A 21,505-nucleotide genomic window follows, 5' to 3' on the forward strand; every position below is an offset into this window, starting at 1 on the left:
TGATCACACACACACACTCTCTCTCTCTCTTTCTCAAATAAATAAACAAATCTTAAAAAAAAAAAAAAAAGACAACATGGAGAGGTGCCTGGATGGCTCAGTGTTGGACTCTTGATCTCACCTCAGGTCTTGATCTCAGGGTTATGAGTTCAAGTCCCATGTTGGGCTCCACACTAAGCATGGAGCCTACTTTAAAAAAAAAAAAAAAAAAGACAACATGGGAGTGGGTCACTACATGGGACTGTTAGTTTAAAAAAAGTAAATGTGGTAGGTCATTATGACAATGGCCCCACTGTATCCATGCCTTTCTGTGTCCATGTCTCCTTGCAACTGACATTACTGCTTCTCCCAAGAAAGGGAGTCTACCTCTTCACACATTGACTCTGGACTAGCTTGGTAATTTTCTTTAACTCATAGAATGGGAGTAAAAATGGTGTTATTCAAGTTCCAGAATGTAGGATTTAGAGGCCTTGCAGCTTCTCCTCTTCCTCCATTGGGATCCACCATACTGAGAAGAAACCAGTCCACTCTGCTGGAAAATAGAAGGCCACATGGAAGACAACCAAAGTGCTCTGAAAGACAACCAGCATCAACTGCCAAATCTGTGATTGAGGACATTCTGGACCCTCTAGTCCCACTGAACTATGAGATGACCACAGAAACATTAATGTTCCCAGCCCAGACCAAGGACAGAATCATCCAGATTGCCAACCCACACAACTATGAGAAACAATAAGCCATTGTTTTAAGCCAGTAAGTTTGGGGCTGGTTTGATATACAGCAAAGGCTAATCAAAACAGAAATCAGTACCAATTGTGCAGAGCCTCCATAACAAAGGGGTAAAACATGTGACATTAGCTTTGGGAGTTGGGGGTGAGTTGAGTCAGAGAGCAGTGCAAAAACTAGTTTAAGGGGCCAAAGGGAGGCAGCCATGCTAATGAAGAGGCACCACAATGGGCAATACTGTCACCTGAGGCCACTTGGACGGTGGGAAACGTGCCCAATGAACTTATCAATCTGGCTGCTATTTCTAGATTTCTAATATTCTAAAAATATTTAAACGATCAACTGTTTAAGTCACTTATGATAAAGTATGGGAAAAGAGAGAGAAACCAAAGAGAAATAGTTTACTCAGCAGCAGAAATTAGAGAAAATATAGAGTCCATGATTTGCCAGGTTGCAAACTAAACTTGTTTCTCATCTGCAGTCTCCCCAGCTGGCAAAAGATCTAAAAGTAAAGATCAAATCTTGAGTGCTGACTGTAAAATATGGCCTCAGGTTCAAGATCAAATCAAGGGTGTGCCTGAAGACCCTTTGCTAAGACCACTGAAAGATTAAAGCTGGCACTCAGTGGCCCATCTGAAAAGGAATTGTGGAGTAGACTATTGAAAATACACACGTTTTTAAGGAAATTGTACCAGGTTGGACTAAAAAAGGCAGAAATTATTCTAAATGAATAGAAACATCCCAAAGTTCTACTGACAGAAATCAGGCTGAGAAGGCTAGTCAGCTACAAACATAGATTATTTCCTATTGAAATATAAAGAATGAGGTGCTCTGGTGCATATTCCCAGCTGGATTTCAGAATTGCCATGGACCAGTGATGACTAAGTACTTCCTGTTATTCCCCTTTGTGAACAGAAGTGTCTGTTGATTGTCACTAAATGTTGGGGAGTGGGGTAGGAGACAGAAAACTTGTTTCTTAGTTCATAGGTCTCTGGATCAAGAGGAATCATACTTAAAGAGATGCAGTCAATGAGCCTCAGCACGTCTAGACCAAATGCAGATCATGAGATACTGGACTTTTAGTCTGACACCATAATAGGATGAAGCTTGGAATGTGTGTGTGTGTGGGGGGGGGTTCTTAGAAAAGGATGAGTGTATTTTGTTTATAGGAGGGATATAAATATTTGTGGCCAGTGAGAACACTGTGATATATATTAAATATTGTTATTATCTTAATTTGTTTTCTTTTTTTCTTTTTCTCGTATCTAAATGAGAAGATGCATGTTAGCTAAACCTACCATGGTAATCATTTCACAATATATGTAAATCAAACCATGACACTGTATACATGAAATTTATACAGCAATGCATGACAATTATTACTCAATAAAACTGGGTGGGGGAAAGCATCCAAGAAAAAACAAACAAACAAAAATATGGTCACAAATTCTTTGCATCTGTTACCATTGAGAGATTGGGTCTGTTGCCCCAACCTTTGAATTAACATGGCCTTATTTACAAGTCAGGTAGTAGGGTACCAACTCTTGGCTGCATGCCTCAGTTTATGTGGCCTCTCATTCTTCGGAGGCAAGCTTCCTCACATGATAATCACAGGTACTTCTTCAAAGTAGAAGGTGGAAGCTGTAAATCTTTGCAAAGCATAGGCCCCAGAACATTCCCAAAGTCACTTCTGAAACATTTTATTGGTCAAAACAAGACACAGTAACAGTCCAAATTCAATGAGATAGGTGTAGCAGGGAGAGATATAGGCACCACCTCTTAATAGGGGGCTCTAAAAAAATTTGTGACCATACTATACTGCTCTGGGCAAGAAACTTTCAAACTGCGAATATTTTAAATTAAGTTTAGAAATGCTTAAAAAAAAAGGAAATATAGTATTAATATTTTTGTATTAAGGAGAAATATGTTCTTTAACAGAAAAAAATAGAAGAGAAGAAGGAATTTATAGGTTAAAAGAGACTTAAAGGGCATATCCTTTAATTACAATGTAATTGTAATTATACAAATTCAATTTAAAAATATAAACTGTGAGGGGCGCCTGAGTGGCTCAGTCAGTAAAGGGTCTGACTCTTGATTTTGGCTCAGGATGATGATATCTCAGGGTCATGATCTCAGGGCTGTGAGATCAAGCCCCATGTTGGGCTCTATGCTCAGTGGGGAGTCTACAAGAGAATCTTTCTCTCCCTCTCCTTCTGCCCCTCCTTCCTCTTGTGCTCTCTCTTTTTTTCTCTTTCTCTAAAAAATAAATAAATCTTAAAATATATGTATGTAAACTGTGGAAAATACACATTGATCACATTAACAAGACAATTGGAAATTTGATCACTGACTTGATATTTGATGTTATTAAGGAACTATTATTAATTTCTAGGTACCATATTAATATTTTACTATGTTTTTTAAAAGACTTAAAATTTTTGAGATGCATACTGAAGTATTTACAGATGAAATAATATTACATCTGGGATTTGATTCAAAATAGTATAGAAGGTAGAGTAGTGAATGAGGCTGCAGATGGGACAGGGTTAGTCATGTTGGTTTTTAAGCCTGGGCGATGGGTACATAGGGACTCATTACAGTGTTATATCTACTTTTGTATATGTTAAAAATTCTTCATAATGAGTTTTAAAATAAAATTTTAAAGAATGGACTCGGCATAATGAATATATGGGCATATTTTTGTGTACTTGTAATATTGAATAAAATGTGTCCTATTAGACTATAACCTCAATTTAAAATGTGCAATTTGGTAAGTTATTTAAACTTGATTTTACCTAGTAATCTTTCTAACTTTTAATATAAGTTATTTAAGCTATATAGTGATATATAAAAATATTTATTTAAAAATACAATCTTCCTTATATTAAAACATTTAATCTTAAATCTTAAATATTTTAAGAGAATTTTTGATTCATTAGTTTTATTTTAATGTATTAGATTGCAAGAGTTAAAAAAGCACTTAAGAGAATTTTATATAAAAGAAACTCGAATACATTAAATTTATAAAATTTATAAAACAGATGCAAAAAAAATTTGAAGATGTTTAGTTAAATAAGTACATAAATGGCACCAAATATTATTCAAAGACCCCTCAAAAGTGAACTGCTAAAAATTACTAGACTTAGAATCAGAATAATAAGATCTGTGACTTGAACTTAAACCCAGGACATTTATTGTTATTTTTTAACTTTAATAAAGCAAACAAATTTTAATAACTAATAGGCTATCAAAAGGTGAAAAAATTTTTTCTAGTCACCCAAAAGCCTTATGTAAGAAATAAGAACATTGCAAGAATTAAAAATAAATAAATAGAAAGCAGATTATGTGACTTGTACCAACCATTTGTATTATAGCGACATGCAATCTGGCTTCTTCTATTAAAACTTCTTCTGTTGGGGACTCCTCCTCCTTTTTGTTATCATGTGAAACATGACAAGCATCAGACTAGGTTTAAAAACATAAGGAGACAAAGTTAAAAATAAGCTAAAATATATAGGAGCTGCCAAACACTTCACTCAAAAAGATTTCAATAACTCAAATCAGAATTGCTAAAATGGAGGGCTATGTATAACTGGATTCCCTTTCCATATGAGAAATGTTGCTTTTAATCATGGTAACAATTCATTTGAGGAGATCTGCAAGTCAGATTCTCCCCCAAACTTGTCTATGCTTGACTGCTCTCTGAAGCAACCTGTGTCTTCTGCTTTTTTTTTTTTTAATGATTTTTTATTATATTATGTTAGTCACCATACAGTACATCCCCAGTTTCCGATGTAAGGCTCGATGATTCATTAGTTGCATATAACACCCAGTGGACCATGCAATACGTGCCCTCCTTACTACCCATCACCGGTCTATCCCATTCCCCCACCCCCCTCCCCTCTGAGGCCCTCAATTTGTTTCTCATAGTCCATAGTCTCTCATGTTTCATTCCCCCTTCTGATTACCCCCCCTTTTTTTATCCCTTTCTTCCCCTACTGATCATCCTAGTTCTTATGTTCCATAGATGAGAGAAATCATATGATAGTTGTCTTTCTCTGCTTGACTTATTTCACTTAGCATTATCTCCTCCAGTGCCGTCCATGTTGCAGCAAATGTTGAGAACTCGTTCTTTCTGATAGCTGAGTAATATTCCATTGTATATATGGACCACAACTTCTTAATCCAGTCTTCTGCTTTTTATAATCACATGAGGACAGATTGTTCAGCTCCTCAAACGGTTGGAAACATCAGCTTGGCAGAGGCCATTCATAGTTACTAAATCAGCCAGTGCATAAAAACACCGATTCTCCTGTATTTGGCAAATAACCTAGATAACCAAGAGCTTCTCTTTAGAGAGAATCCAAAGTCTCTTCACCAAGATAGCAAAGCTAGTAAATATATGCCCCTTCTCAGTTTTCTGACATTTCATTAGCAGGAGAGGCAGACCCAGGAGAAAAGGAAGACTATTTTTTTTGCCAGGTATCAACTCACAGGAATGTTGTATTCAATCTTTGTTTTTTCTTCTACCAAGGTCCAATTAACATTCGTCAAAATTTTTTCTGTTTTGAATAGTGTTATTGTGTTCTGTATTATCTCCTGAATGTGCTTAATGGCATTTTGCATGGCCATTTGCCTTGGGAGGGAAATAGCACACAAACCTGTAACCAAAAAAAAAAAAAAAAAAAAAAGCAAGGGTCTTAATAGAATACAGCGAAGACTGCAAGAAGAGGCAAAATCCTGAGAGGTGTAGTGAAATCTTGTTGCTGCAGTGAATCACCTGCACAGCCAAACAATAGTGCTTAGAGCAAGGACAACCTTTGGTCCAAAATTTTCCAAAAATCACCCAACTACCTGTTTCTTCCAGCTGTAGAGCTCTGCTTTTTCTGACTCAACTGCTAAGGAATGCTTTATTATTTTCCTTTCATTCACGTTAGCTAGAGACGTGACTTGCTACTTGCAGGTCCCCAATCAGTATTTCTTAAAGTGTAGGAAACTACTCGTGTCTTCTACAGGTAGGAAGGCTGCCTATTAAACTATGCAAATTCCTTGGCTCCACCTCATACCTAGATAACCAGATGGGCCTTGGAATTTGCATTTGAACAATTTCTCCAACTGATTCTTATAAAATTTTTTTTTATATTTAAAGGTCACTGCAATAGAGATCCCTCAAATTTAGTATATCTGTTTCCTGGCCAGCAAATCTACATGTTCCAAAAATTGTAACCATTTGTATTTTCTTGAGGTATGAATTTGAAGTTATAGCTATGAGGCTCACTCACCAAAAAGAAGAATTTTTTTGTTTAAAGATTCTATTTATTCATTACACAGAGAGAGAGAGAGCACAAACAAGGGAAGCAGCAGCTGGAGGGAGAGGGAGAAGCAGGGATCCTGATGTGGGGCTTGACCCCAGGACCCTGGGATCATGAACTGAGCCAAAGACAGATGCTTAACGCACTGAGCCACCCAGGTGCCCCCCAAAAGAATTTAATTAGTGAATGAACTTAGTCTGCTTACTTGGAATTCCATCTCGATAAAATTATTCTCTCTTCGTAATTGCACATGAAAGTTCTCATAAAGAGTTAAAATGAGTTCTAAATGTTTAGCTTAACTTTATTGCATTCTTGACGGGACACTGTGTGTAATGATATTTGAAATTTTCAGGATTCCAAAGGTCAGGAAGTATATTCCTCTTGATTTACTGTGGTCCAGAGCAAAGATGCATTTGACTATAGGCTGAAGTTAGAAGTTCTCAGCTTTAGATTCAAAATTCCCATGGTTAAGACCACACAAGAAGACATTTTTCTCATTTGCCTAATTATATCCTACCCATACAATGGAGCAACAGCAACTTTCCAGCTGCTCTGAGGAAACATGAGTATATGTGGACCACTTGATGGCACCGATACATTTGAATGAACTCCCTGTGTTTAAGATGATCCTGGAAGAGTATGAGGAGGGGATCTCTTAAAGCTTTAGACTAGACAGAAGTAGTTGGTTTGAAACTCTTACTGATAAAACTCAACTCTGTCATGTATTAAATGTGTGCCACACAGTATTTGGATGAACATGGTGGATTCAGAGAGGAGAAAGACCTTATTATATACTTTTGCTTTATAATGAAAAAAATTGAGGTTTAGCTACAACAATAAAAAAAAAAATTGGGGAGGGGCGCCTGGGTGGCTCAGTTTGTTAAGCATCCAACTCTTGATTTTAGCACAGGTCATGATCTCATGGTCTTGAGATTGAGCTCCCTGTCAGGCTCCATGCTGAGTGTGAAGTCTGCTTGGGATTCTCCCCCACCCCCGCCCCTCTGCCTTGCTCTCATACACACACACACACTCTCTCTCTCTCTCAAAAATCCATCCATCCATCCATCCATCCATCCATACATCCATACATACAACTTTAAAAATTTTTGCAAGGGAAGAAAAAGAGAAGAAAAAAATATAACCATGATAGTAAAGCCCCTGGTTGATTTGTCTTTGAGTGTCAGAATGAGGAATCACAAGAAAAGAAGCATGGGAGAAACCCAGATGTTATATCCTAAGCAAAGAGAATGGAGTGGGTCTGGATCCCTGGGAGTCAAAGGAATTAGTGGGAAGAGGTGTGAGAAAGGCTTCAAAGATCAAATTAACTTCATTCGTGCTCCAGTGTAGACTTTTGCTGACAAAGCATAACTTTCTACTGAGAAAAAGAACAAATCCATAACTGGGGGAAAAGGAGAGCTACCAAAAATTTGCCCCATTTACTAGCTCAGTTTACCTATTGGAGCCCTTGGGTTTGAGGGGGGCAGTAATAGGATGCTCTGCTACAGTTTTTGTGGGGTGCAGTTTTAGAAATGGGCATGACTGTGAAAAAACATAGGCAGAGAGGTGATGTGTCTCATGGGTAGGATAGGGTAAATTCACCAGGCTATTTCCTTGTTTAGAAGAACTCTCTTTCAACATCATCCTTCCATTGACCTCTCATTAGTTCCATGCTTTCCAAGAAACTTTCTGATTACTAGTTTTGTTTATCAAGGAAATTGGTATTTAGAGGTAAACATCCTGAATAATGATCACAATTATTTCAGACATAGAAATAAATCATCCTCATTATAAATTAATAAATTGATTTTCTGCTTTATCCACATTTTCCTGTGAGTGCAGCATATGTAAATCTCCAGCAGTCTGATCAATTCTAGATACACTGAAAGAACCACGCACTTGCAGAGCTAAAGACCAGGCCATGGGATATTGAGTGATACTAAGGCCCTATTCTAAGACTTTGTGTAATCCCACCCAGCCTTCTCCAACCCCGGTTGACTGTACTGCCACCAATTATCTTATCCTAGATTTCTCTATTGACCATGTGTCTATGTGTGATTTTATCATATTTATGCATTTTATTATTAATGGCCTCAAATGTCTTCTGGAAATAGGCAACTGTGACACAGCCTACTGACTGTCTCCCAATATCCATTCACCCCTTCTTCTTTTACCAACTGAATCTCCAAGTTTTGGCTGAGCACATGGTCAACCAGATAGGGATAATATTTCATAGCTTCTTTTACCCATGCATGTCAATGTGACCAAATTCTGGCCAATGGAATGTGAGTGGTAATGATACATACAATTTCTAGACTGTGCACTTAAAAAAAAGGTGCTTTTTACCCTCCATTGCCACCCATCTCCCCATTTCCCCTCTCTAGTTAGTTGGACTGAAGATATAGTGGTAGTGAGCCAGCTTCTATCCTGCAGACAAGAACAAAACCCCAGGGAGTAGAGGAAGAAACAAAAGAGAAACAGAACCATTCCACTCTTTTGGATATTTTGATGGAAGGGAAAAGAAAGTACTCTATCTTGTTTAAGCCACTGTGAGTGTGGTTTCTGTTAAACTGGCTGAACCAATATCCCAATTAATACAACATCTATAAATAATGAGTGAATGAAAATGAATATTTCATAATCAGTTCCTTGAACTCAATAAGAAATGTCCCCATCCCCCCCAACAATAATCTAGTTGCATTATTCTCCCCAGTTAATTAATGAAAGATAGATATACTTTACCTAATGTCCTGGCTGAATGAGTCATCATGTATGAATTTATTCCCATAGTCATTAGTGATATTACCTGTACATACAATATAAACTAAAAAAACAAAACACACAAATAGTTAGAACCAAAAAATGAATAAGTTCTCCAAAGGGAATCATTGTTCAACTAACCACCAACAACAAAATTCTATCTTAATCCACATTTTTAAATCCTGCTTCTGATAAGTAAATTGAGGCAGAAGGGTTGTTTTGCAGACACTGCTTGAATATAATACACTGAAACAGAAACTAGTTTTCAATGTGAATGAGAAAAGAGTTTATAATTTCTGGGAGGGATAAGAGCACTGATCAAAGAGCTCTCCACCGTTGCTGCTTTCAGCAGGAGCCTTGCAAACCCAGCAAGGTGGTAAGCATCACAGATATGGCTCTGGAGCCTGCAGGGCCGGAGAGAAACCCAGCAACCGCAGGCAGTGATGACCACAACGGGGATGGGAAAGGGTATCTTCCACCAGCATTTACTACAGCTACTCAGGAGGCTCTGAAGAAACCTGCAGGAACCATGATGGAGTCTGGAGAGGCACCGTGCAAAAGCAAAAACACAGCCACTTTTGTAGGTCTTAGCTCTGCCACTTACTAGCCATATAATTTGGAATCAGTTGACTTAGCCATTCTGAGCCTCAGTGTCCTTCACTAGAAAATGGAGTTAACAGCAGTATGTCCTTTGGACAGTGTTTCCCATATCTGACTAATAACATTAGGCACCTGAAGTACTTCTGAGAGATACCAACTTCCAGGTTTCTTCCCTGCAGATTCTGATTGTGTAGGTCTGGGGTGACACTAAAGGGATGGTGTAACATCAGATAGATTTGGGAAATACTGTTAAGTGATATTAAATGTTAGTTAGCATTTCATTGACTTGGTTTTAGGCTGATTCCTTGAATAGAAGAAAATTGAAGGAGCTCAGATGTTGGTTATGATACTTTTCCTTTGGCGCATGAAAAGACCCCAAATCTTGACAAAACCACATGTTCGTTTGAACTCCAAATTAATTCCTGCATGATGTCTATAGATAAAAAGTACAAATTCTCAGGAAGGGTGGTAGGGAATATAATACTTCATTTTAAAAAGAACTTCTTCTTTTGGGAATTAGGGCTCCTGAGTTCTTTCCCCAAAATGCTATTCTCTTTGTTTTGATTTCTCTACATGCAAGATGGAGAGGGTGATAACTGATCCCCCAAAGAAATGCTTAAAATATTGTACTGCTGGGGTCTTCTGGAACAGAAGCAAAATGACAGAGAAAACCCTGATCTGGAAATCAGCCAATATCAAGAATCTCTGTACATCTACCTGCAAATTAAATTCCTTGCGAGGTGGGCAGGTGTTCTTAGTTCACATTACTTGAGTGGCTTTTCTCCCTCCAGCAGCAAGTTTGGAATTCATCTGACTGGGAGGTGGTAGGGGTGTCCTGGGGATTTCTAGCAACTTTTAGCAACTTCTCCAGCCAGCTCACACAGTATTGTCACAAATGACGAGGGGCCCTAACACTGTCAGCAGATGCAGTGGACTCTTTGGATCTTCCCTAGAGTCTCAGTACCACAGATACGGCCACCACCAGATTGCCCAGAAATCCACCAGCTAGCCTATGGGGAAAAGGCTTTGAAGGAGAGTAACATTTACTGAGCATTTGCTAAGTGGCAGGTATTTTACTAAATATCATCTCAATACTCAACTGGAAATTGAAGTTCCACAAATCTGCAAAACTTGCCTAAGGTCACCCAGCCTGTGATGGTGGGACCAGGATTTGATCCCAAGTCCATCTGATTCCCACACCATTAACCAGTACTTGACTGTTGTTCCCTTTCATACTGTCAACATAAACAAACTTTCCTCTGAAAGTTCCTTTCTACTTAAAAGAATGTGTTTTTCAAATCTAGTTTTTAAAATGGTTAACTTTGGGACACGGGAGAGAAGACAGTGAAGGAGTAGGAGGACCCTAGGTTCATCTTGTCCCCACAAACATAACTAGATAACTATCAAATCATTCCAAATACCCCAGAAATCAACCTGAAAACTGACAGAACAAACTCCGCAATTAAAGGAAGAGAAGAAACCACATCAAGGAAGGTAGGAAGTACAGAGAGGTGGTTTGGGGAAGAAAGAGACAGTAAGTGCTGCGGAGGGGAGGGAGCCCTTGTCACAGAGAAAGGTGCGAGAGAGACAGGCACACAGGGAATACACAAGGAGAACACTTCCCTAAAGCCATTGGCTGGGAAAAGAAGCCATTGGCTGGCTGATTTTTGTGAGTTCTTGCAACCAGTGGGACTTAAAGACCAGCTGCCTTGGTTAGGATAGAGCCCTGAGGGAGCTGCCCTACTCCTGAAGAGAAGGCAGACAAACAACCTGGGGGCACATGGCATGGAAATAGCATCTGAAGAATGCCTGGGGCACACAGCAGGGAGATAATTTGTTCTTCTTGGAGCGGGTACCTGAGACGCAGGATCCATACCTCTCTCTGGAGACAAAGGAGCCAGCAGGGGCCATTTCCCTCCCCTGCCCCTCAGCATAAACACAGAGCCACCTTCAGGAGACAGCACAGTGCCCACAGTGGCTGCCTAACACGCTTACACCAAGTCCCACCCCCCTGTGCTCTAGCACACCTGCCCTCCATCATGTTTGCCTCTGTGCCAACATGGTCAGTCCCTTCCCCAGAAGGCCTTCAGAAATCCCTGCCCACACCATGTCTCCTGACCAGAGTTCTGCAGGGCTTCAGTTCTAGTGGAAGTAGTATCAGGTCTCATTTAACAGGCAGACCAGAGCACACCTAGTTAAAACTCACCCCGCTCTGGCCAAGGACCAAACAGTGCCCACTGCAGGCAAGGAGAGCCTCTGCAGACAACTGGCCTGAAGGATACAACAGCCAAAACACAACAGCAGAGTGCACACAACACACACCAGAGACACTCTCTGAAGTGCCAGGCCCTGGACACTTTAATATCTCTTCGTCATAAAGCCATTACTCTCATGAGCAGGAAACATAACTGGCTTTTCTAACACAGAGAAGAAGGCAGAGACTTAGACAAAATGTCAAGATGGAGGAATTCATCCCACATGAAAGAACAAGATAAGGTCACAGCCAGAGATCTAAACAAAACAGATATAAGTAACATGCCTGATGGAGAATGTAAAGCAACAATCATAAAAATACTCACTGGGCTTGGGAAAAGAATAGAAGATTTCAGGGAGACTCTTACCACAGAGATAATAGAGTTAAAAAAAGAATCTGTCAGAAATGAAAAATGCAATAATTGATATTGGAAACAGGCTTGAGGCAATGAGCACAAGGCTGACAGAAGCAGAGGAACAAATAAGTGATATAGAAGACAAAATAATGGAAAATAAGGAAGCTGAACAAAAGAGAGAAAGAAGAATTATGGAATATAAGAATAGACTTCAGGAACTGAGTGACTCCATCAAAAGTAATAACATTCATATTATAGAAGAAGACAGAAGATGGGGGGGGGGCAGAAAATTTGAGAAAATAATAGCAGAAAAATTCCCTAATCTGGGGAAGGAAAAAAACATCTAGTTCCAGGAGGCACAGAGAACTCCCATCAAAATCAACCAAAGCAGCCCAACATCAAGACATATTGTAATTAAATTTGCAAAATATAGTTATAAAGAAAAAAATCTTGAAAGCAGCAAGACAAAAGAAATCCTGAACTTACAAGGGAAGACCCATAAGGGTAGCTGCAGATTTCTCAACAAAAACCTGGCAAGCCAGAAGGGAGTAGCATGACATATTCAAAGTGCTAAATGGGAAAAATCTGCAGCCAAGAATATTCTATCCAGCAAGGTTATCACTCAGAAGAGAAAGAGAGAAAATGAGTTACCCAAACAAACAAAAACTAAAAGATGGGACGCCTGGGTGGCTCAGTCGGTTAAGCGTCTGCCTTCAGCTCAGGTCATGATCCCAAGGTCCTGGGATCGAGTCATGCATTGGGCTCCTTCCTCAGCAGAGAGCCTGCTTCTCCCTCTGTCTGCCACTCTCCCTGCTTGTGCTCTCTCCCTCTCTCTCTCTGTCAAATAAATAAATAAAAGCTTACAAAAAAACAAAACTAAACTAAACTCTAAACTAAAGGAGTTTGTGACCACTAAACCAGCCCTGCAAGAAATATTAAAGGAGACTCTGAGTAGAAAGACCAAAAGTGACAAAGACAAGAAAGGAACAGAGAACATCTCCAGAAACAATGACAGAACAAGTAATAAAATGGCACTAAGTACTTATCTATCAATAGTTACTCTGAATGTAAATGGACTAAATGTTCCAATCAAAGACATAGGGTATTAGAACAGATAGAAAAAACAAGACCTATCTCTATGGTGCCTATAAAGGACTGATTTTAGATCTAAAGTCACTTGCAGATTGAAAGTGAGGGGGTGGAGAAACATTTATCATGCAAATGGACATCAAAAGAAAGCCAGAGTAGCAATATCACTAGTCAGAGCCCTTAAAAGATGTTCCTTTGGAGATGCCCTGCTTTCTTTTTTCTTTTATTGTGACCTTGTCAAAAGTCACCAGTCCAAAATGGTAGAACTTTTGGAATTGTCCTACCAAGGCCTGCAAAGGTGAAATCTTCTAGTATCCATCTTTTGAGGCTTTCTAGAAGATTTTAGGTTAAGAAGGCCACTTGAGATTTTATACTCTTCTATCTTGCCTCCTGTATCCTCAAAACTAGTACCTAATCAAAAAGACTGTGTGTTTCTGTGCTTGTATTGCCCTCTGAATCTAAAACTAACCTTTCTCAGACAGATTAAAAAATATTTAGGCAATAATCTCCATTAAAATCTTTGGAGGGAAACAGAAGGAACCTTTTTCTAAGATATCAGTGCTTTTCCTCTCAGCCTCTGAACCTGGGGAAAGTACCTGGGATTCCTTTCTACCCTGGGGTGAGGAGAATAGCCTTTAATAAAGTTGATAGGAACCCCTGAGTATGGAGCTGTGACAATAATCACTTCAAAACTGCCTGCATCTATGGTGAAGAGAGGAAGAGCTGTCATTGCTGATTAGGATTATGAATGGGGGGGGGTCATTTTAAACTTCTAGGGAACAATGGATTCACAGGACATTGTTTCTATAAAACTTAAATCTTTGTTAATTATCCCACAAAGAAAGCTCTCTGGTGGCTCAGAGGCTAGGAGTTGGCCCAGTTGGGGGTGGAGGGGTAGAAGGTTGCAGCCAGGAAGCTTTGAAGGGCTGTGGGGGAAGGGTGAGATGTTCTGAGGCCTGAGGCCAACTTCATTCTGGGCTTGACTGTGTGTTCAGTTTGGCTCTGGGCTGGATTCTGGGGAAAGATGGGCTTGCTGTTCAGGGAGGCATGAAGTTGTGCCTTAGACTAAATGATGCTTGCAGTTGTGACTCTTTTCTACTCCAACACTGTGCTGAAGAGATGGAGACTGTTTTGTTAAAACAACCAGGAAACCAAAGAATAAATTTAAAAATACATGTAAACAAATGAAAATGGAAACACAATGGTCCAAAACCTCTGGGATGCAGCAAAAGTGGTCACAAGAGGGAAGTATATAGCCATACAGCCCTACCTCAGGAAGCAAAAAATCTCAAATAAACAACCTAAACTTACACCTAAGGGAACTAGAGAAAAAACAACAAATGAAGCCTAAGGCCAGCAGGAGGAAGGAAATAATAAGGACTAGAACAGAAATAAATGATATAGAAACTTAAAAAAAAAACAAAACAGTAGAATAGATCAGTGGAACCAGGAGATGGTTCTCTGAAAAAAATTAATCAAATTGATAAATCCCTAGCCAGACTTATCAAAAAGAAAAGAAAAAGGACCCAAATAAACAAAATCACAAATGAGAGAGGAGAAATAACAACAAACACCACAGAAATACAAACAATTATGAACGAATATTATGAAAAAATTATATACCAACAAATTGGACAACCTGGAAGAAATGTATAAATTCCTAGAAACATAAACTACCAAAACTGAAACAGGAAGAAATAGAAAACTTGAACAGGCTGATAACCAGCAAAGAAACTGAATCAGTAATAAAAAAAACAAAAAACAAAAAACAAAAAAACCTCCCAGCAGGGATGCCTGGGTGGTTCAGTCAGTTAAGCATCTGCCTTTAGTTCAGGTCATGATCCCAGGGTCCTGGGATCGAGTCCCACATTGGGCTCCTCACTCAACAGGGAGCCTGCTTCTCCCTCTGCCTGCTGCTCCCCCTGCTTATGCTATCTCTCTCTCTCTGACAAATGAATAAATAAAATCTTTGGGGGGAAAAAAAGACTTTTAAAAAAAATCTCCCAACAAAAAAAGTCCGGGACCAGATGGCTTCACAGATGAATTCTACCAAACATTTAAAGAGGAGTTAATACTTATTCTTCTCAAACTATTCCAAAAAGTAGGAAAGAAAGGAAAGTTTCCAAATTCATTCTATGAGGCCAGCATTACCCTGATATCAAAACCAGATAAAGACTCCTCTAAGAAAGAAAACTACAGGCCAATATCCCTAATGAACACGGATGCAAAAATTCTCAATAAAATACTAGCAAAATGAATCCAACAGTATATTGAAAGAATCATTCACCACGATCAACTGGGATTTATTCCTGGCCTGCAAGAGTAGTTCAGTACTTGCAAATCAATGTGATACACCACGTTAATAAAAGAAAGGATAAGAACTATATGACCCTTTCAATAGATGCAGAAAAAGCATTTGACAAAGTATAATGTCCATTCATGATAAAAACTCCCAAGAAAGTAGGGTTAGAGGGAACATACCTCAACGTAATAAAGGCCATATACAAAAAACCCACAGCTAATATCATTCATAATGGGGCAAATAGAGAGCTTTTCCTCTATGGTCAGGAACAAGGCAGGGATGTCCACTCTCACCACTGTTATTCAACATAGTACTGGAAGTCCTAGCTACAGCAATCAGACAACAAAAAGAAATAAAAGGCATCCAGATCAGCAAGGAAGAAGTCAAACTTCCACTATTTACAGATGACACGATACTCTATATAGAAAACCCAAAGACTACACCAAAAAATTGCTACAACTGATACACAAGTGCTTGCTTTGGCAGCACATATACCAAAACTGGAGCAATACAGAGAAGATTAGCAAGGCCCCTGCGCAAGGATGACATGCAAATTCGTGAAGCATTCCATACTTTTAAGACAATTATCATATGGTTTCACTCATATGTGAAATATAAGGAATAGTGCAGAGGATCATAGGGACAGGGAGGGAAAAATAAATGGGAAGAAATCAGAGAGGGAGACAACCATGAGAATCTCTTGACTGGGAAACAAACTGAGGGTTGTGGAAAGGGAGGTGGTTGAGGGGATGGGGTAACTGGGAGATGGGCATTAAGGAGGGCACGTGATGTGATGTGCACTGGATGTTATTTGCAACTAATGAATCATTGAACATTACATCAAAAACTAATGATGTATCATATGTTGGCTAATTGAATTTAAATTAAAAAATGAAAAAAAAAAGAATTGATACACGAATTCTGTAAAGTCACAATATACAAAAAACATACAGAAATCTGTTGCATTTTTATTATATGCAATAAAATGCATAAAAATGTCTTTCTGCTGAATGAATTATTCATTCAATAATGAAGCAGCAGAAAGACAGTAAGGAATCAATCCCATTTACAATTGCACCAAAAACTCTAAGATACTTAGGAATAAATGTAACCAAAGAGGTGAAAGACCAGTACTCTGAAAACTATAAAACACTGATGAAAGAAATTGAAGAGGAACAAAGAAATGGAAAGACATTCCAGGTGCATGAATTAGAAGAACAAATATTGTTAAAATGTCTATACCACCCAAAGCCATTTACACATTTAATACAATCCCTATCAAAATAACACCAGCATTTTTCACAGAGCTAGAACAAATAATCCTAAAATTTGTATAAAACTACAAAAGACCCCAACTAGCCAAAGCAACTTTGAAAAAGAAAAACAAAGCTGGAGGCATCACAATTCTGGACTTCAGGTTATATTACAAAGCTGTAGTGATCAAAACAGTATGGTACTGGCACAAAAATAGACACATATATCAATAGAACACAATAGAAAACCCAGAAATGAACCCACTATATGGTCAATTAATCTTTGCCAAAGCAGGAATGAATATTCTAGGGAAAAAGACAGTCTCTTCAACAAATGGTGTTGGGAAAGCTGGACAGCAACATGCAAAAGAATGAACATGAACCACTTTCTTATACCATACACAAAAATAACTTCAGAATAGAAAAAGATCTAAATGTGAGACAGGATACCATTAAAATCCTAGAGGAGAATATAGGCACGTAACCTCTTTGACATCAGCCATAGCAACTTCTTTCTAGACATGTCTCTGGAGTCAAGGAAAACAAAAGCAAAAATAAAGGATTGGGACTTCATCAAAATAAAAAGTTTCTGCACAGGGAAGGAAACAATCAACAAAACTAAAAGGCAGCCTATGGGGGAAAGGCTGGGGGAAGATATTTCCAAATGACATCTCTGATAAAGGGTTAGTATCCAAAATATATAAAGAACCTATACAACTCAACACCCAAAAAAACCAAATAATCCATCTAAAAAATGGATAAAAGACATGGATAGACATTTTTCCAAAGAAGAAATAAAGCTGGCCAACAGACACATGAAAAGATGCTCCTCACCACTCATCATCAGGGAAATACAAATCAAAACTACAGGGAGATACCACCTCACACCTGCCAGAATGGCTTAAAATAAAAAACACAAGAAACAACAGGTGTTGGTGAGGATGTAGAGAAAGGGGAATCCCCTTACACTGTTGGTGGGAATGCAAACTGGTGCAACCACTCTGGAAAACAGTATGGAGGTTCCTTAAAAACCTGAAAATAGACCTACCCTATGATGCAACAATTGTACTACTAGGCATTTACCCAAAAAACACTAAAATGCCAATTCGAAGGGATACGTGCACCCTGATGTTTATAGCAGCATTATCTACAACAGCCAAACTATGGAAACACCACAAGCATCCATTGACTGATGAATGGATAAAGAAGATGTGGTATACACACACACACCTAATGGAATATTTCTCAGCCATCAAAAAAGAATGAAATCTTGCCATTTGCAACATGGATGGAGCTAGAGAGTATAAAGCTAAGTGAAATAAGTCAGTGAGAGAAACATAAATACCATATGATTTCACTCATATGTGGAATTTAAAAAACAAAATGAACGAAGAGGCAGAAAAAAAGAGAAGGAGGCAAACCAATAATCAGACTCTTTGCTTTTTTAAAGATTTTATTTATTTGAGAGAGAGAGACAGAGAGGGTAAGAGAGAGAGAACAAGAGCATCAGGCAGAGAGAGAGGGAGAAGCAGGTTCCCCGCTGAGCAAGGAGCCCAATGTGGGGCTTGATCCTGGGACTCCAGGATCATGACCCAAGCCGAAGGCAGACACTTAACTGACTGAGTCACCCGGGCACCTCAGAAACAGACTCTTAACTATAGAGAACAAACTGATGGTTACCAGAGGGGAAGTTGGTGGGGGTCGGGTGAAATAGGTGATGGGAATTAAGGAGGGCACTGGATGTGATGATAACCAGGTATTGTATGTATTACTGAATCACTAAATGGTACACCTGCAACTAATATTACACTGTATGTTAACTAACTGGAATTTAAATTAAAACTTTAAAAAATGGTTAACTTTATTATTGGGTACTATGACAAGTACGACAGAATAAATAAAAATGAATAAGTATGAATAATTATGAGGTATGATTTTTCCTACCAGTTGAGGTGACTCTACTTTTTGTTCAGCCAGATTATGAATATCGGGAGCCAAGAGTAAGCTAAAAACTCCTTTAATTCCAGACCATGCTATAACAATTCCCCACTTCCAATTATATTCATAATTTGCATGCATCAGAATGGGGCTCACTAACACAATAGTAAGCAACCTGTGGAGAGAAAAACTTTTTTATTAATCACACCTGATGTATTAATGTTATTCATGGTTGAATACAAAATTTCATATAAAATTTTTTCAGGAAAGAGAAAATAATCAGTTTATTGACAAGTGTTCAAACTTTCTGGAACAAACAAAATCTATTGTCTAAATTTTGCATATAATACTCAAATCTTGAAAAACGCTAGAAGTTTTATACAAATATAAGGAATTAACATTAACACTATTGGGCACTATTCGGATTTGGGTAGTAAATTTCTGAAAGAAAGTTCTTCAAATAACACAAGTTCATCTATTCCGTGGAAGACCATGACTAGATTCAGAAATTAGGTCAAGAGGACATGCAGATGATGGCCAAAAAGTAAAATTATTGTAGGCACATTAATAAATTTGGCTTAACCAACTTTTTCTTGAGCTCCCGTGAGAATCATAAACTAAATGTCACATAAGTAATCTCAATTTGTGCCTTTTTTCTTTTTCTTTTCTTTTCTTACCTTTCTTTTTCTTTTTTCTTTCCTTTCCTTTTCTTTACTTCCCTTTTCACTTCTTTTCTTTCTTTTCTTTTTAAAGTGGGGAGGGACAGAAGGAGAGGGAGAGAGAGAATCTCAAGCAATTTCCATGCCCAGGATGGAGCCTGATACAGGGCTCTATCTACAACCTAAGATCATGACCTGAGCTGAAATCAAGAGTCAGAGGCTTAACTGACGAGTCACCCAGGCGCCCCTCTTTTCTTTTTTCTTATTTGAGAATCATTGACCCACAATGTTAATGATAGTTTCAGGTATGCAACATAGTGATTCAACAACTCCATTCTTATGCTATGCTCTCCACAACTGTCTACAGATCATTTTTGTATAAGAAACTCTACCCAAAATTTAGAATCTATCTTTAGAGGATATGTACCAAAAGAATATCAGTACTATCCCTCAAATGAGAGTTCAACAAAAATAAAATTGATATGTTCTTAGCCTCAAAGAATATATTGTGTATCAGTTGCTCAGCTGGGAATTTCACAAGACAATTTAGAGAATTCTGATGATTGAGAAACAGAAAATCTGCAATTACCATCTGTAATGTATATAATTAATTTGAACAAACTCCTCTGCCTTTCATTTAAGTCTTTTGCAAATTTTTTTTTTTTTAAGATTTTATTTATTTGACAGAGAGACAGCCAGCGAGAGAGGGAACACAAGCAGGGGGAGTGGGAGAGGAAGAAGCAGGCTCCCAGCGGAGGAGCCTGAGATCCCAGAATGCCAGGATCACGCCCTGAGCCAAAGGCAGACGCTTAACAACTGAGCCACCCAGGCACCCCTTTTGCAAAGTAATTCTTACCAAACTTTTCAGCCTTACTAAATTATCTTTCTCTGAAATACCATTGAGTTCAGCCAAAATAGAACAACTCATATCATTTCCTGATATCAAAAATAGAAAGGCAGTATAGCAAAGGCTCTGGAGTCAGTCTATCTGGGATCAAATTGAGGCTGCTTTTACTAAACATGTAAACTTAAGCAAGTTCTTTAACCTCTCTAAGCCTCAATTTCTTCAACTGTAAAGTGGAGATAATAAATAACAATACGTGTACTTACCTCAAAGGATTATTGTGAAAATTCGATTAAACGAGACAACATTCACAGGCCTTAGAATGATGTTTTGAATGTGGTCAGCACTCAAAACATGTTAGCAATAATTATTATGACCAGGCCTTAGTTTGGCTCCTCCCCTAAAATGTTTTTCTCAACAAGTCTCTTATGAAAAGCCCACCCATACTTTGAGGGCCCCTGAGGATGACACCTTCTATTAAAGCCTTTCCTCTAGGGAGGTGGAACCATCAGTTCACCTGAGATCTCTGGCACTCCCTAACCACCTGACTTTGGGTAAGGTACTTTGCCTTTGTTGGCCAGTTTCTTCCTTCATAAAATTCTCATCTCTTAGTGTTGTTATGAAGATGAAATGAAACACCAGAGGTGTAGCTGAGTCAAACAATGCACTTATTCTTCATATTCTTTCTTCATATTCTGCGACCAATCTCAACCTGCTCTTGAGTTTCCATGACACAAAGAAACATAAATTGCATACACATCCTTGTGTGTGAGAGTAACTATTTGAGTGGCAAGCAATGTGTTCAGAGTCAGCAAAAGCGATGTCCCCTGAGAACATCTTGTAAAGGAAGCTCCCTTGGCCAGGTCTATCCTCAGTGGAAATGACACTGTAATGAATTCTTATCAAAGACACAACTACCACGAGTGGGCAATGGTGTTTGAGAGAAAACATGTTCATGGGGTCAGGTTTAAATCCCAATTCTGGGGGTGCCTATGTGGCTCAGTTGGTTAAATGTCTGCTTTCGGCTCAGGTCATGATCCCAGAGTCCCGGGATCAAGCCCTGCATTGGGCTCCCTGCTCAGTGGGGAGCTTACTTCTCCCTCTCTCTCTGCCCTTCCCCTTGCTCATGTTCTCCTTCTCTCTCAAATAAATAAATAAATAAATAAATAAATAAATAAATAAAATCTTTAAAAAAATAAGAAATAAACCCCAATTCTGCCCTTCAAGTTGGGTAACTCTAGGCAAGTTTTTAACCTTCCTGGGCTTCATCTATGAAATGATGCAATAACACTTACTTCATAGGGTTGTATGAGTATTAATGGCATAATGTACATGGTAGGTGCTTAATAAATGGCTTTATCATAGCTATGATGATAATAAATGAGAATGAAAGTCAACAAAAATGTTAAGAGTCAT

General features: G+C 38.6%; 1 protein-coding gene and 1 non-coding gene across 2 annotated transcripts in view; one reads left to right on the forward strand and one right to left on the reverse strand.

Moving 5' to 3' along the window:
* The window catches only part of SLC9C2 (solute carrier family 9 member C2 (putative)), a 104,138-nt gene that overhangs the window by 56,303 nt on the left and 26,330 nt on the right, over nucleotides 1–21,505 (reverse strand). Inside the window, exons 9-12 of the mRNA XM_048225364.2 lie at nucleotides 18,593–18,761; nucleotides 8,778–8,859; nucleotides 5,221–5,387; nucleotides 4,087–4,191 (exon numbers count right to left, since the gene is read on the reverse strand). Of these exons, the coding sequence (XP_048081321.2) occupies nucleotides 4,087–4,191; nucleotides 5,221–5,387; nucleotides 8,778–8,859; nucleotides 18,593–18,761 (523 nt within the window). The remainder of the gene's footprint in view (nucleotides 1–4,086; nucleotides 4,192–5,220; nucleotides 5,388–8,777; nucleotides 8,860–18,592; nucleotides 18,762–21,505) is intronic.
* Nucleotides 15,866–15,972, forward strand: LOC113262990 (U6 spliceosomal RNA). Its single transcript, XR_003319011.2, has one exon. It is a non-coding gene; the product is annotated as a U6 spliceosomal RNA (small nuclear RNA).

The sequence above is a fragment of the Ursus arctos genome, unplaced genomic scaffold, assembly GCF_023065955.2.
Source record: "Ursus arctos isolate Adak ecotype North America unplaced genomic scaffold, UrsArc2.0 scaffold_2, whole genome shotgun sequence".
Lineage (NCBI taxonomy): Eukaryota > Metazoa > Chordata > Mammalia > Carnivora > Ursidae > Ursus > Ursus arctos.